At 35.5% G+C, this 16519-nt stretch overlaps 2 protein-coding genes across 13 annotated transcripts in view; both read right to left on the reverse strand.

The window, feature by feature from the left end:
- Positions 1 to 422: 422 nt before the first annotated feature.
- Positions 423 to 7741, reverse strand: LOC107878929. Of its 6 annotated transcripts, none has more exons than XR_007045824.1 (4): positions 7405 to 7741; positions 3737 to 3943; positions 1705 to 1775; positions 423 to 705 (listed from the first exon to the last, which is right to left on the reverse strand). XR_007045824.1 is itself a non-coding variant. In XM_047398084.1 (4 exons), the coding sequence occupies exons 2-4, from the start codon at positions 2074 to 2076 to the stop codon at positions 631 to 633; spliced, it is 354 nt and encodes a 117-aa protein (XP_047254040.1). In that variant the 5' UTR covers positions 2077 to 3943; positions 7246 to 7397; the 3' UTR covers positions 423 to 630. The 6 variants fall into 6 exon arrangements, 2 of the variants coding, with proteins under 2 accessions (XP_047254040.1, XP_016581599.2); XR_007045823.1 differs by lacking the exon at positions 7405 to 7741 and adding an exon at positions 7246 to 7392; XR_007045825.1 differs by lacking the exon at positions 7405 to 7741 and adding an exon at positions 7242 to 7392.
- A 913-nt stretch (positions 7742 to 8654) lies between these two features.
- LOC107878985 overlaps positions 8655 to 16519 on the reverse strand; it is a 60177-nt gene continuing 52312 nt past the window's right edge. For 3 of the 7 annotated variants that reach the window (XM_016726137.2, XM_016726124.2, XM_016726154.2), the window contains 3 exons: positions 11386 to 11424; positions 10183 to 10229; positions 8655 to 9155 (listed from right to left, as the gene is read on the reverse strand). In XM_016726137.2, coding sequence (XP_016581623.2) covers positions 9047 to 9155; positions 10183 to 10229; positions 11386 to 11424 — 195 coding nt within the window. In that variant the 3' untranslated portion in view covers positions 8655 to 9046. Of the gene's footprint in view, positions 9156 to 10182; positions 10230 to 11385; positions 11425 to 11847; positions 13380 to 16519 lie in introns of those variants that run through there. The other 4 variants (XM_016726168.2, XM_016726149.2, XM_016726147.2 and 1 more) reach the window with 2 other exon arrangements.

Below are 16519 nucleotides of genomic sequence, written 5' to 3' on the forward strand. Positions count from 1 at the left end.
TTACTGTATAAGGGGGGGAAAGGGCAAATACCAAAAGGATTCCCCAAGGCCTGGAAAGGTTAGTAAAAGAGCCAATTTAACAAAATAAGTACTTGACAGTAGAGCTGGGCATTCAGTTTGTTCGTTTTAATAGTTTACTATCGGTTTGATTTTTCAATTTTCGAACTAACAAAAATGACAACTGTAACCAAGCCGAAATAAATTTGATTCGATTCGATTCAGTTTCTACAAATTTGGTTCGGTATTTCGGATTTTTATTTCGATTTTGAAGATTAAAGTAGTGAACCTCTCTTTTTTATGACTGAATATTTAAAATTAATGTTTGTAAAAAAAATAATTTTTTTCAAACCTATTTTTCATTCTCAGATATAAATAACTATAGATAACTCAACATGAATGAAACTAAATGATATAACCATAAGTTTAACATAATATATAACTTTATTATGCATATGTTTGCATAAATGGTCCACAAAACAACAATAAAGTCATAAAAACAGTCCATGAAAGAACTGCCACACATTGTTTCTTCATAAACAGTCTAAAGTCACCAAAACATTCCATAAAACATTTAAGTAGTCACTAAAATAGTCCATAAAACAACACAAGTGCACAACAGTCCATAAAACTTCAAAAAAAGCCACCACCATCAGTCCATAAAACAGCAACCACAGTCCACCAAAACAGCCACCGGCCACAGCCTGACTGCTCACAAAAAAGCCACAACAATTATCTACAGTCCAAGAAAATAAATTGCATCCCTAAAATGTTTAACAATTATCTATAGTCAAAGAAAATAAATTGCAGCTTTAATATGAAGTAATTATTTTATATTTAACCTTTAAAACAAATAACACTATCAGTAATGTTTCCCTTAAACTAGTGTAAATACAATTACATAGTATATAAAATATTGTTCTCATGGACTATTGAAGTTAGCTGGGGGACCAAGAAATTAAAAGTGAAGATAAGTATCAACAACATAAGATAATATCAATAAGTATGTTGTTCTCACAGAATATTGAAGTTAAAACCATCAAATTGCAGGCTTACGAACTAGAAGTAGACCAAAACAAAAAAATAATGCTTATTGTGAACAAACCAGTTCTTTTACCTATTTTTATCAGATCAGTATGCTGATAATATAGTTGTTGTTTCCTATCAGATTCCTTTTATTTTTTTTAACTGTACTTGCTTTATATGTAGAAAGAAATGAGTTGAATACTTTCACAAGCAAGGAATTCTTTTTTTGGTCTGGTCAGATAAAGCTGCCTCTGCTGCTTTCAGTACTTCAGAAATCACAAATACCAACAAGCTACTGGCTGATACAAAATATTTGGTAGGGAAGAGCTATTGACCCATCTACAGCTGCAGCAGAGGATATAATTTGGACTAGGAATAGGTCAGTTTCTCATGTTGATGACAACTTGGCAGCGGACGTCCTAATGTTGGGTTTGTGGGGTATCCTAAATCCAAATGTTTGGAAAAACTCAACTATTAATGCTTTCAACCATTAAGCTCAACCCTAGAAAAGTTATTTCATAATAACCAAGGTTTCCAGATCTTCAGTTATCTTATATCTCGTGATTTCATTCCAACATTTCTCACGTAAACCACTAGTAAAGAAATTTTATACGTAGAAAATTTTCAAATCAAGAAACTAGTAGAAATAGAAGTACAAAAAGAACCCAAAAACACACTTACCCGCAATTCACATTTGCTTATTAACAACGACACATCAACAATGCTAGACTTAATTTCACTATAAGCCATTTCTGAAAAAAAATATAAGACATTTGTTAGTTGATATGCAATATAAATAAGAAATTATTTTTAATATAATGAATACAAAATCATAAAATTCTTACCAACTTCAAGTTGCTCAAGATACTCTAAATCTTTCTCGATATTAATTGGAATAGGTTCGCGTCTAAGCCAATCTTGAAGACAAATAAGAGATTTCACTAGTTTAGGAGTTAATGAACTCCTAAAGGGATCAATAACACGACCTCCCGTGCTAAATGAACATTCAGATACGACACTGAAAATGGGAATGGCTAACACATCACGAGCCATCTCAGCGAGAATGGGAAATCTTGGCTCATTAACTTTCCACCAACCTAATATATCAAATTTCTTCGAATCTGGCTCAATCTCTTCAGCAAGATAGTTTTCCAACTCAGATTTACTGTTGGAACCTCCACTAATTTCTTTATGCTTCTTAGATCATTGTTTTGTTCTCATTAATTCTCTTCTTTGAAAGTTTCCATAACCACTTACAAATGAAGAGTTCCCAGAATAAGAAGAAACAGATAAAGATGGAGTCTTTTTATTTCTTAACATAATGCTCAAACAAGGCTTGCATATATACCTCCACTGAATCGGACAACTTATCCCCAGTTTGTTTTCCAAACATGTCCGCAATTGAAAAGGGAACATATTCAAGTTTGTTTCAGGGATTCAACACAGATGAAATAAAGATCCTTTTGTTCATTTTCTCTGAATCACCCCAATACTTTCTGAACTTTTCCTTCATATTTGTTGCCATTTTTTCAAATTAGAATCTTTATTTTCTATCATCTCTTTCAAAATCTAATCAAGCTCAGTAATTTCCACAAAGTGCACACTGTTAATAACATATTCTAAACCAAAAACTTTCAAAGTAAGATCATATTTTAACATTGTCCTCATATTTTCCCAGTCCTTACTTATAAATGCGCCTGCATTAGTTCCATCTTCTCGAGGAGAGGTACGAAGATAATCCAAAAAACCATTATCATAGAAACTATATCTTTCAAATGCAAGCTCAAAATGTTTTGTTATTTCAAGCATCAAGTATGTAGAGTTCCATCGAGTAGGAACATCTAAACATAAAGATTTCTTACAAGTTATCAATTGAGATTCACAATATTCTTTGAACTTTTAAAATCTCATGGCAGATTGTTTAACATACTTCATAGCTTATTTCACTTTCTTGACAGGATTATCAATTTCCTTTAGCCCATCTTGCACAATAAGATTAAGAATATGTGTCATACACCGCACATGAAGATGTTGACCCTCCATTAGGTTAGTTCCACAATTACTTAATTGCTTAAACATTTCTATCACTGTAACATCATTGGAACTAGCATTATCAACTGTAATACTAAACACAGTATCCAAACCCCATTCAAGCAAACAATTAGTAATGGAAGCAGCCATATCAACACCTTTATAACTAGAAATTGGACAAAAATTTATCACTCTTTTATGCAATTTCCAATTTGTATTTATAAAGTGAGCTATTAGACACATGTAATTAATATTTTGTATATACAAGTATCTGTCGTAAGACAAACTTTTGGACGTGTTTTTTTGAAAACCTTTTTCAAAACTTGTTTCTCTTCATTGTAGAACTGATAACAATCTCTTGTCAAGGTTACAAGAAGGAATATGAAAGTATGAGGCTGTGACTTTCATGAAATTTTTAAACCTTCTTTTTCAACAAAACTAAATGGCAACTCATCAACAACTATCATTTGAGCTAAAGTTTTCCTACTTTTTCCTTGATCAAATATCCAAGTACCCATCACTCTTTTTTTTTCATCCGCAGAAGATGGTAGAAAAGCTAATTCTGTTTGGCTGTCTTTACCAATATTAGGATGATAAGGACATAATCTTAGAATGTGATTATTCATTGACGAAATACCACTAGCACTTGAAGTAACAACATAACGTTTTCGACAATACTTACATTTTGCTTTATTAGCTCCTGTTTTTTCATCAACGATCTTGTCAAACCACTGCCAACATCTTTCCCTAGGTTCCATGGCCTTCCTTTTTTTGAAGGTTCAGCTTCAACCGCAGTTTGAACTTTATTTGGAGTAGTTTCAACTTTATTTGGATATGAAATTGAAATATTTTCATTTGACGCTCCACCTTCACTTACCCTACTTCCAATCTGTGAAAGTAAATTAATTTATTTATTAGTTCTCAGTCTCTTAAACTATTAATTTAAATGAAAATTTTCAAAAATTACCAAATTAGATATATTTTGAAGGTTGTTAGCTGCTGACTGATCGCCAGAACAAATAGTCAAAAAAGTGGTATAATTGACAACACTGAAAATTGACCTAGATGACTGATTAGAATGGTTGTTGACTCGCCGGTTGTCGTCAACAAACAGATTAGATTGGTTGCTTCCGAAAAGACCACAGTCGGAGTCGGCATCGGCACTGCAGGCTGCAACCCATAATGGTTGTCTCATGTCTGGTCGACTAGTCGCCGGCGGGCGGTCTATGGTTCGATCGTTGTACACAGTGGTCAACTAGATTGATGAGTGATGTATGATGTTATTAGTAGTGTTGTATGCAGCATGTACTTATTAGTTATTAGGGATTTAGGGTTGCTAACTTGTTATTATATATTTATATCATATTGTTTATCATATATTAAATATATTATATATAATAAAATATATATATATATATTATTTATTATTTATAGAATTTCAGTTAATCAATTTATCCAAATTATTTTTTTGAAAAAATAAAAACCGAACCGTATAATCGAATTTCAAAATTTGAAAACCGAAACCGATCCAAAAAACTAAAAATCAAACCAAAATTTATTTCGATTTGATTTTTTAGTTTTTTGGGTTTAAACCAAAATATGTCCAGCCCTACTAGACAGTATCAAAATCTACATCGTAATCTTAGAATATACGAAGTAAGACCATCCAAAAAGCAGAAAGAGAAGGATAAGCTCCAGGCTCCAAAAGCTCATCCAATCTCCGAACAACAGCACAACTTGAGAATATCGTAAATAGTGGTGGCTCATACTCGGATGTAAAAGGTATTATGAGTACCAAAACCATGGGCGCAGTAAGCATCATAGCGCGACCTAGCTAAATTATAGCAAAAGTATAGGTAAAGTAAAGGAAATTAACCTAAAATAAGAATTAACGGGGTGAGAATGAAAATATAGGCTAAGTGATTAACTAAAGACAAATCATTCCAATATGGAAGTAAAATTTTAACTACAACCTAGCTGGGGTCCATAAGCCTAGAAGGCACACACAAGAAGAAATAAAACTCGATCGAGTCTCTATAAGTACGGTAAGTACAAAGAAAGAGTAATACTATAGTAAGAATAGAATATAATGATAAATATGGTAAAGCAAGCCCAGTGTGTGAGATGCGTACCTTATAATCTTATTCCCTACATGACCACAAACCTTCCTGATTCCTCTTTAATGCCTAACTCCAGATCAGTAATAGTAAAGATAATACATGCCAGACTCAAATCAAAATTGATAAATAATGTCATTATAATAAATGTCGACTCGAACTGAAAATAATTAATAATAACCATATGAAAAATATCAAACTCGAATCAAACCTGGTAATCATTAAAATGTCCAAGGTGCCGGACTCAAATCAGAACTACCAAGTAAGCTAAATGTAGTAATATCCCAGAGTTATAGTCTATCCCAAGTTCATTTAATCCTAAGTTTTAATTTTAGGCAACCAAATTCTTTTAAAAAGAGGGGTTCCAATTATTACGTTAGGAAACACGGTTAATGGTCAAATAATTATTATATTAGGAAACACGATTAAAGGTTAAATAGAAGTCTAACCAGGTAACGAAGCTAACTAAGCTTATTATAATGACTAAGTAAACCCAAAGTCCAAGTAATATAATCTAAAGAGGTGGTTAATCGACTATTTAGGTCAAAAGGGAGCTATTCTGGGTATCATATCATAAAAAGAGACGATAGGGCCCATTACAAGTCCCAAAAATCCATCCTAAGGCAAGCACCTACCCGAACCTAAGCTAAGGCTTCTTAATCCTATCTCAAGGCACTAAATGATATATTCTAGTCCTAAAGAAAAATCATAGACCAATATAAGGGAAAATTAGGTCGAAATCTACCCAAGAAGTCCGCTAACCAACTAAAATAAATAGAAATACACTAAATGGGAATCAGAGCCAGAGGAACCCACCCACGGCTAGCACAGTATGACACTAATACTTTAATAAATCAAAGTCTAGGAGAAGGTAAGCCTAGCCTAGCCTACCTGAACGTCACGAAAAGCATATGAGAACCTCTACACTGGGCATTTCCCATGCGAGCAACCTTTCGATCGTTGCCACGGTATCAAAATAATGTTCTACATATCAAAAAAAGAACACTAATACCCATATTGTAAAAATATGCTCCGAGTCAGAAATCAAAAAAAAATTCTCCCGTGGAATCCGCTTGTGGAATTATAAAATTAAAACCATCATAGCGTCCTTCTTAACTCAAGGATCATTTGCCCCTAAAAATGAGCGTAATCCAAACCTGGAATAGTCCCAAAATAAATGAGAAACACAAGAATAAATCAGAGAATTTATCAAAAATAATAAGGGAATAATCATAATGACGTCCCCAGCTCAGTTCTAGCTTTGATAATTCCCACACTATTTTCCAAGCTTTCAATACCTCTAATTGTGTTTTTGAACTTAAACTTTAAGCCAAAAATATAGGAAAATATTTATATAGTGCCAGGGGTTTCCTCATAACTATCAGGAGGTCCACTGTCAGGATCGCGGACCATCATGATTGTGGTAGCAAGCCATACGGTCACGATGAACAAGATGGTCCAATCCTACAGCCCTCCTTCATCGCAGTCGTGAGTCCAGCATCGCAATCGCAATGACCAAGATCCACAGATCCTAAAATAGCGATGAAGGACTTGGGCTTGCACAAGATGCTAATGCATTAGTAACTTTGCTAAGTCGCAAATTCACTAAATGCACCCTCGAGATTCACTCAAAATCCTGTGAACGCAGATGAGATATGCTACCCTATGAAATTTGATATTTCATACTTAGCAGAACCATCAAAACTCCAAGCTGAAGTCATTTTGAAAAAAGTGGGTCCCAAACCCAAAGGTCCGATTTAAATAACCCAAAATGAGTTTGAAAGCTTTTGGACATGGACCAAGGATCTGTCTAGTGTAAAATCGATATTTCCGAGCTAACGGAAGCGTCAAAATTGGAATCTAAGATTGTTTACCTAAAGTTTTGGCCCAAGGCCATATTTCCAACTTTAAAAGCTGTAAAAGAGGGAAATATCTCTAAAATCAAACGAACTTTCCGATAACTAAATTATTAGTCCCAGCAAGTCATAAATGACTTGGGGCAACAATGAAAAGGCTCTAAATGCAAAAAGCATGAAAACATAGAAAATGACTTGGAGAAGCATTACATACTTACTAACATTTTACTAGAAAAGAGGGATATTCAAGGACCCTAACGGGAAATTAGGGTTGTTGTTTGGAGGAGAGAGGAGAAAGCTTAAGAAATTTGAATTTTCCAAGTAACAATGAAGATAAATGAACTAATTTGAATCCTATAAAGGCTCCCGAGTCTCACCTGTTCATGTCTACCCATAATTGGCTAAGTAGCTGATGCACCTACTCAACCCTTTTTAAGTTGGTTGATAAATCCAAGTAGGTGGTGAACCTACTTGGTTCTTTAGCTGGTCAAAATTTCAAAGTAAGTAGTGCACCTACTTAGTTTTTTAACTTGGTCCATTTAGCCTCTTTTTTTTTTCAAAAGGCCAAAATTGGCCATTTGTTATACATAAAAACATGTACAAAATCATATAAGTCCCAAAAGTGGCTCAAACCAATAAAATCTGCTATCTAAAAACAAAAGAAAATGTGAAAGGAAAGGAAATATCAAGCAGAAAAAAGGGAAAGAAAATGAAAGGTCACTACTCCACTCTTGTCTTCTCACCTTCCCTGCTGACAGTCCAATGAACATCCGATGGGCGCCGATGCATTTAGCTTAAGTACGTGATGCATCTACTTATAACCTACTAGCTTAATTAAAAGTCTACTTTGACTTTTGACTTAATTTTATCACTTTAAATAGAAACTAAGTTCTTATAAGCTTTTCTTTTATTTATCAAAACACTTTCAAAGATTATATTAAAGTTGATCGAAAAAAGATTGAGAAGAATCACAAACCAGAGATGATTCTTATCAGTGTGATAGGACCCGATAAATACAATCGAGTCTCTGCTAGTGAATCTGCTGAGAGAATACGAAAAGCATTGCAAAATGCTCATAAGGGAACAAGTCAAGATATCACAGTCGATCTACACCAGCAATAAGTCACGCAAGCATATCTCTTATTTTATTATATTTTTCAAATCTTAATCTTTTTACTTTAACTCAGCACTCACATACATTTGGTTATTTTAACCTTTAAGCTCAAATACCACCTTGCCATCTTATATTTAAATACTTTTATTGATGTTCACTTGGACTTTATACTTCTTGGAAAGCTTGGTATTACATAAATAGTCCGACGTGATATTTATTCTTCAAATTATAATAATTCTCCGTGACGAGAAAGATTGCAGTGTTCTCTCAATGACGTGGGAGAAAAGGTAGGAACATAGAAGTCCAGATTTGCCTCTTGTCAATAAACAGAATATAGCCAATACATCGAGTACAACACACGAGCTGCACAAAAAGAAGCCAATTGATATGTCTAGCAGATATATAATGCAAGTAGTTCACTATAGGGGAATCAACGAGGCAATGCATAATTTGGGGCACGAAATAGGTGCACTCAACGTGATGGGGACGTTATCTTTCACAGTATCACAGCTATAACAATAAACTGATCCAGCTTATATACCAATCCCATAAGCAGACAATGTTGGACAACGTAGAAATGGACACAATAACTTGTAAATACAAGTTCACTTTTTCCTGAAACTTCTGTTGAATTAGGGGGAAAAGGAAAGCAAGAACCGGGAACGGTCGTAAAATGTATGCATCTCCTTGATGTCGGCACAAGGTAGAAGGTATAACTCAAAGGCGGATGTATATTGATGGCAGCATCAGCCCAAGATGCCCACATGGCTGAAACTTTTTAGAAGTACATGTATTCATAATACTGATCCAAATTTACTGTCACGGGGTTGTTAGAGTAGTTATAACTTTTGCATCCATCGACTTAAAATTTTGCTTCATCTCTGATATAGCCTCTTTTGAGACTATCATCTGTGCGTCTCATTTTGAGAAAGCTGGTCCCTGAGGCCCTTGAGAGCATCCACAACTTCTGCATTGAGGTTGTGCTTTAACAATTTACCTTGCATAGAAGTAGATCTGTGAAGAAAATCGATACATAACGAAACTATTAGCATTGCATTAGATGTCAATAAAATTATGTAAGTGCAAAATAAAGACAACATGACTAGGATTCATTAGTCATACTATAGCCTCCCATTACTAGTTTCACCAATTTATTCAACAGCTGGAAAGGAAAGAAGCATCCTGAATGGATGGTTATATAAAGTTGATGAGATTGAAATGTCCACAATGCAAATGAATTGACAAGTACTTCATGGGAGGGGAAAAGAGCAATAACAACAATACAAGCAGCACCATACATTGTGCACACACAATCATAAAAAATGTATGATGTCAAACTCTCCCTTCAACAATTTCTACAAATGTCACTTCAGTAGAATATAAAACATAGAGAAAACAAGTCACGAGATAATTGCCGTTAGGATTCAGCTTACAAGCAGTTTGTGAGGTGAATACTGTTATTGGTTCTGGGATATACTTGTTCGTCAAGCATAACATACCATTTTCTTTTCATATCAGGAGAAACAAGAACAGACTAGAAAGTATAATAGACTTCATCAACTTGTAAAAAAAAAATCCCTCCACATGCTAGATTTTGCGTTCTCGCCAGCTTAGCTGAAGACGAGGGGATCGAGCAGGTCAATTACTAATTGACTCTTACCTACATGCTGTAAGAAAGATGAAGGATTGCGCAATGTCCCTTCAAACCTCAACTAGAATAAATTAGAGTAAAGCTAATCACAAGGAGTGCCTTCGATACAACTTCATACAAGTTCAAAAATCATTACTAAACACTCTTTTAAAGAAAGCCTGATACTTTATATGCTTTACGGAAAACAACTGTAAGGTAAAGACAAGAACATAACACTGCAAATGATCCACTGAGTTAAATATTTTTTCTTGAAAGGTCAAGAAGAATATCGGAAAGGTGAGCCCTTTCAAGCTTTCATAAATACATTCAGATGAATCTTTTCTAACCCAAGGAGGTGGGAAATCTCCAGATTACACAATAAATGAAAAAAATTCAAGCTATGTGATATACCTATGTTCCCACAGCATTCTCTCAACCTCCTTGTGTGAAGCTTTGATCTACATTTTCTCAAAGGATCAGACAAATTACATAAGAATTAGGGAGCAGATTATTCATAGCAGCAGCTGTTACTATTTAGTGCAAACACTATAGAAGAACACTCAAGCACGTAATCTTCATATAAGGAGTGAATACAGGTTTTAGACATTATTAACTAAACAAAGTAGGATAAGGTGCCAATGTCAACAGCACTGATCATGTTAAGCCTCTAATCCAAATTATAGTTGTCTTGGCCTCTCAGGTGCCATGCCAATGTTATCTTACATTTCACCGAACAGAAGAAATAAGTTTGTTTTACTGGAAATTACATGGATAAGGAAAAATAGGTCTGCACATGGTAAGTTTTTGTAATGTAGAGTATTACTGGTAAAGGAAAAATAACAGTCGAATGAAACCAGGTTAGATCAGGGTGCATATTGAAAACTAGGATGTTTTGCTTGAGAAGTGTGCCGCATACTGATTGTGTTTTGGAGCAATATCTGATCTGGTTTCACACTAAAGGTTTCCAAAATTTCATTAAATGATCAAATGGCCCTAGCGTGGATCCATGGACCAAGTTGACTTAGCTATACAACATGCACTGATGCTGGCCATGTTAGAATCTGACAAGGCAAAACCTCCCCACAAATAGATAAACAAAATTTCGAATCTGTAGAAAATCATACTACATGCTACAAAAGTGACCTTATGACCCAAGCATAATGTGGAGCTAAGAGTTAGACTCAATTGTTTCTTGGTTCAAAGAAATAACAAGGACAACTTAACACTGCAATCTTAATTTTTACAAGGTATAAAACATCTTGCAGCAGCAGGCAGATCCTTAACATAAAGTAGTATCAATGCTTTATCTGGGATTATGAAATAGAATAGAAAAGGAACAATAAGGGCGGGAAGTAAAAAGTGATAAATGAAGAAAAATTAGAGAAAATTATATTTTCTTTAGTTCGGGTAACAAGTACGGAATATAATGCATTCAACTTCTCATCTCACTCAATGAAATAAAAATCCAAGGAAAACAAAAAATATACTTTTATTTTCTTTGTTCTTCACTATGCAGAAGAAACGAAAGAGATCTCCTACATGAAGTAGCAAGCAAATTGAGAGATGACAAAGATAATGCCAAGTACCATGAAGAAGCTGATATTTGCACATTACCTCAGAGATTAATGCCTTGCAGCTCCAAACAAAAGCTCCCTGGTTCGTCAAAGTTTTAACAAGGAAATTAGTAGAATCCAAAGGATGTAGGCTAGAAAATGGATGGTGATGAAAAGAGGTCACCAACTGTGGCTGAAATAGCTACTTATTGTACAGTTTTTTCTGAAAGCCGATTTTACTTCCATAGAAGGATCTAGTACCAGAAAATTTTGAATGTGTGAGTGCTATCAGAAATATATAATCAGATTCAGACCAGAGGGGAAAGTTGATGGTGCACTTCAATTAACATATGGATCTGGAAATCACAAGCATAAGAACTTCACTTGAATTAAGTGCAACAACTCAACCCTTAATTTTAAGGATTTATACCCCACTCCACCCCAACCCACCCACCCCCCAACCCCGTTTTAGCATTAGACACTTTGTACAAGTCAATATAACTATTTGGGTTGGAATTGAAGATGTCAAGAAGAAGAAAAATGCTCTTCATATTTCTTGATGAATATACAACCAAAGAAAATGTACTTATACAATGAGCCTAAGAATAAGTAAGAAAAGACTTATCACAAAATACAATGAGACTGAGAATGTGTACTTATCAATCAAATACATTCAATATAAAATCATTCTACCCCTATAACTAAGCAATCAGTATCAATCAACACTCCCACTCAAGTTGGTGCAAAGATGTCGCACATGCCCAACTTGCAAACCAGTCTATAAAATGTCCGTCTCTTGGGGCCTTTGGTGAGCAGATCAGCTAGTTTCTTTTCCACTTCCATATGGACCAAGTTCAAGATACCTCTTGTAACATTTTCTTTGATGAGGTGTCTATCAGTTACAACATGCTTTGTTCGGTCAGGCTGGACTGAGTTTTAAGCTGTACTAATTGCAGCCTTGTTGTCGCAATACAAGTTTCCTTTTTCCAGACAATCTCAATTCCTATAGTAGCTTTTGTAAGCATAAAAGTTCACAAACACCCTGGTAATAGCTCTATATTCTGCTTCTGCACTTGATCTGGCAACTGCACTTCACATTTTTGCTTCTCCAAGTAACCAGGTTTCCTCCTACAATTGTAACGGGATGTAGATCTTCTATAATCTAGAGATCCAGCCCAATCCGCATCTATAAAGACTTCTATTTGGAGGTGACCATGTCAGGAGAAAGGAAGGCCTTTCCCTGTAGATGAATTCACTTCAGATACCACAAAATGTGAAAGACAGCTTGCATATGAGGATCTCGGGATCATGCATGAACCGACTCACCAGGCTAACTGAATACGCTATGTCTGGTCTAGTGTGAGAGAGATAAATGAGACACCGGGCCTTTGATGCTTAACCTTAACTAGCTGACAATTTGGACACTTTGTCACAAAATCTGCAATATCCTTCTTCATAGCATTCCACCAACAAACCCCTCTCAAATTGCAGTACATCTTTATGGAACCTGGATGAATGGAGTATCTAGAACTGTGTGCCTCAGTCACAATCTGCCCTCTCAAGCCATCAATGTATGGAACACATAATCTGCCTTGATACCGAAGAACACCATGTCCCCCTTGGGAGAAAACCAACATCATCTTCTTAAAAATTACTTCTGTCAACAGTATGAGATCTCTATCTTGCTTCTCTTTTACCCCAATATCAAACCAACATTTTTCTTCTTAGGAACTGCTTCTGTCAACTGGAGTAGTATGAGATCTCTATCTTGCTTCTCGTTAACCCCAATCACTAATGAAGACTCGGAACCATTTTGCACCATCACACCACCATCATCATCTGAATCCGTAAGACGAACTCCCAACCATGCAAGTCTATGAATATCCTTCGCAAGCTCCTTCTTACCTTCCTCTACATGAGCAACACTTTCCGTAGACAACCTACGAGGAGCATCAGCAACAACATTTGCCTTCCCCGAGTGGTAACTCACACTCATATTACAATTCTTAAGAAGCTGTAGTCATTTTCACTGCCGAAGGTTCCAACTCTTTCTAACTGAAACAAATTGCAGGGTCTTATTATCTATGAAAACATCAACATGCACACCATAGAGATAATGACGCCAAATCTTCAATGCAAACACAAAAACTGCCAAATCGAGGTCATGGATAGGACAATTCTTCTCATGAGTCTTAAGATGTCTAGAAGCATAAGCAATAACATTACCATTCTGCATCAATACACAACCAAGGCCAACCAGGTGGCACTACAATAAACCATAAAATCGTATGTATCCTCTAGCAAAGTCAAATCAAGAGCTAAAGTCAAATCGAGCATTGAACACTCGAAAACTTCTCTCATATGCATCGGACCACTGAAATTTTGTCTTTTTTTGAGTCAAGTTAGTCAATGGAGCAACAATAGATGAAAAACCCTCTACGAACCGTTTATAGTAATTGGCTAAACCCAAGAAACTACTGCTGTCTGACGGGGATATGGGTCTAGGCCAATTTTTAATAACCTCAATCTTTTGGGAACTAACCAAAATACCATCTCTAGTAACTACATGCATAAGAAAAGCTACAGATTCAACTAAATTCACATTTAGGAAACTTTGCATAAACCTGTCTATCCTTGAGAGTCAAAAGGACAATTCTAAATTTTTCACGATTCGAGTCTACACCCTAGTCATGAGCCATAACTAACTACTCAATAGTGGTCCTAAAGGACCCTTGGCATAACATACCTATAGAGTAATATAAAGAACAAAATTGAAGAGGAACATAAACACTAGTGATGGGCTAAATCTAAAAGAGACAATCTTTATTAAGACATAATTGTACAACAAATGAAAAACTATCAACTACTACATAACTGTTGTCTAGTGAAGCCTTTATTACTAACTATAGGAGTCAACTGGGACAAGGCCTCATAACCTTTATTGAAACAAAAGTCCAAAATAAACTAAGAAGAAAGTTGTAATCAACTCTAGGACTCCTCTGGTTAATAGAAGAGCTCACCAAGCTGTGGAATGTCAGGTGCCACCAAATGTCTACCAGTAAACCTTAAGCTCAAGTACTTGAAGCTATATCATGTAAAGATAAAGCGTAAAAGTGTCAATACGATGGAATGTATTGGTACGCAAGTCATACACACGTGCGCGCACACACACACACACTTATATATATATATATATATATCATATACTAAATAACTGATCACGAAAACATGTAGAGAGTAACTTAAAACAACTGATAAGATCTGAAACAGAAGTTATTGGGAAGTCACAAAATAGCTTAAAACAACTGAAAACATAAGGAGAAAATCACGATAGCTAAAGTCTACATAAAAATATTTCAGGAGAATATAGATAGTAATTATCATAAAGTTTATAAATGTGGGGAGTTTCTTATAACCAACAAACACCATGTGAGCTCATGATGCCCAGCGTCTTACACCTACACTGGAAAAATTACCCCAACCTACCAAGGTATAGGACCATGAACATGTGAATCTGAAACTTAAACCTCTTGGGTTAAATCATATGGTGGCAACATAGTTATGAGGCATGTCTTATCTAAACCCATACCCTTTCGGTTCTAAACAATCCTCCCAAACTATACATATGTTTATATCATATCACGTAACATAGTTGAACTCATAGTTTTTGAGTCTTTGCTCAACATGTCTGTAAAATTGCATTGTGACCCTATGTCACGATCCGAACCATGGCCTGGCCGTGACGGGTATCTCAAGTCCCACATAAACCGGAGATCACCCCCTGCACCTAACCAAACCAAACACATCACATTCCAAGGTCGAATGAATTTCGAACATATAACAAGGTAGCATGTAATAGCTTAAGAAAATTTTAATGCATGTCCATAACCAACCACCGACGACCGGCCAAACGATCGACCAACACCGCCTAATAACCACAGTAGTCCAAACAAAGCCTTCTAAACAATGAACCAAAACTAAATACCGACAAAATGTCGGGACATGCCCCCGACTATAGCAAAAACAAGTCTAAACAGTTTGAGACATAAAAGAACAAAACATGAAATGTAGACTGCTGATGTATGGAAGCTTACCACTTCAATGTCAACTCATGAGCTGATCTCGAATCCTAATCACTAAGTAGGAGGAGTAGAAGTATAATGACATGATCATTAGTTCAAAATCGTTTAAAACCAATGCACATAATCAAATGCATAAACATATACATATATATAATCACATGTCGGGATAGGGAACAAGGCTTAACATGCGTTTCAAATCTTTAGCCTGAATTGTGTAGCTCAACCGTCATAACATATACCCACGGGCTATATGGGCCGACATGATCATTAGTTCAAAATCGTTTAAAATCAATGCACATAATCAAATGCATAAACATATATATATATATATAATCACATGGCGGGATAGGGAACAAGGCTTAACATGCGTTTCAAATCTTTAGCCTGAATTGTGTAGCTCAACCGTCATAACATGTACTCACGGGCTATATGGGCCCTAGCTCTCACCCCCTGGTCGAGCCCCAATGCATGAAGCCGCACGAACTGGAGAACAATCTCATATATATGTACGGGCTAAGTTGCTCGGACTCGGCAATTTCGGTGCCGCACCCGTGTCGACACGACACTGACTAAAGTAAGGGTGTGGGATCTGTGTTGGATCCGGTCAAACGAGATTGGGTGTGTTGACCAACAATTGGGAGAAAAATTGAAATTTTGATATCTCAAAGTAAAGATTTGAATAGCTCAAAAATAAAATACCTTCAATTTTGCTGCTTTATAGTAATTTATACCAGTCCTTTAGTCTCTTTTGAAGTTTTTTTCTTGATAAATCGTCTTGTTCGTGTTGGCTGTTGCAGGTAGTGTTCATGTTGTAACAGATTTTTGAAGCCAAGAATATCGGTGCCGTGGTGGACTAGTAAATTGTGTGCATAGTAATTTGTATTGTATTGGAAAAAAAATATGCAAAACTTATAGTGGGGAAGAAGATAGAGGAGAAAAGATGAAGCAGAGGAACAAGGATGAAGAAGACGATGACTCAATCCAATATCAACGCTTTTTTTTATTATTTATTTTAATTGACCTTTGGTCCTTTAAATGAGATATAACTTGTAAGTATGCTGAGTTATTAAGAGCAACACTGATAGGATGCCACGTTGATTATTTATTATTAAG

The sequence above is a fragment of the Capsicum annuum genome, chromosome 10 (assembly GCF_002878395.1).
Source record: "Capsicum annuum cultivar UCD-10X-F1 chromosome 10, UCD10Xv1.1, whole genome shotgun sequence".
NCBI lineage: Eukaryota > Viridiplantae > Streptophyta > Magnoliopsida > Solanales > Solanaceae > Capsicum > Capsicum annuum.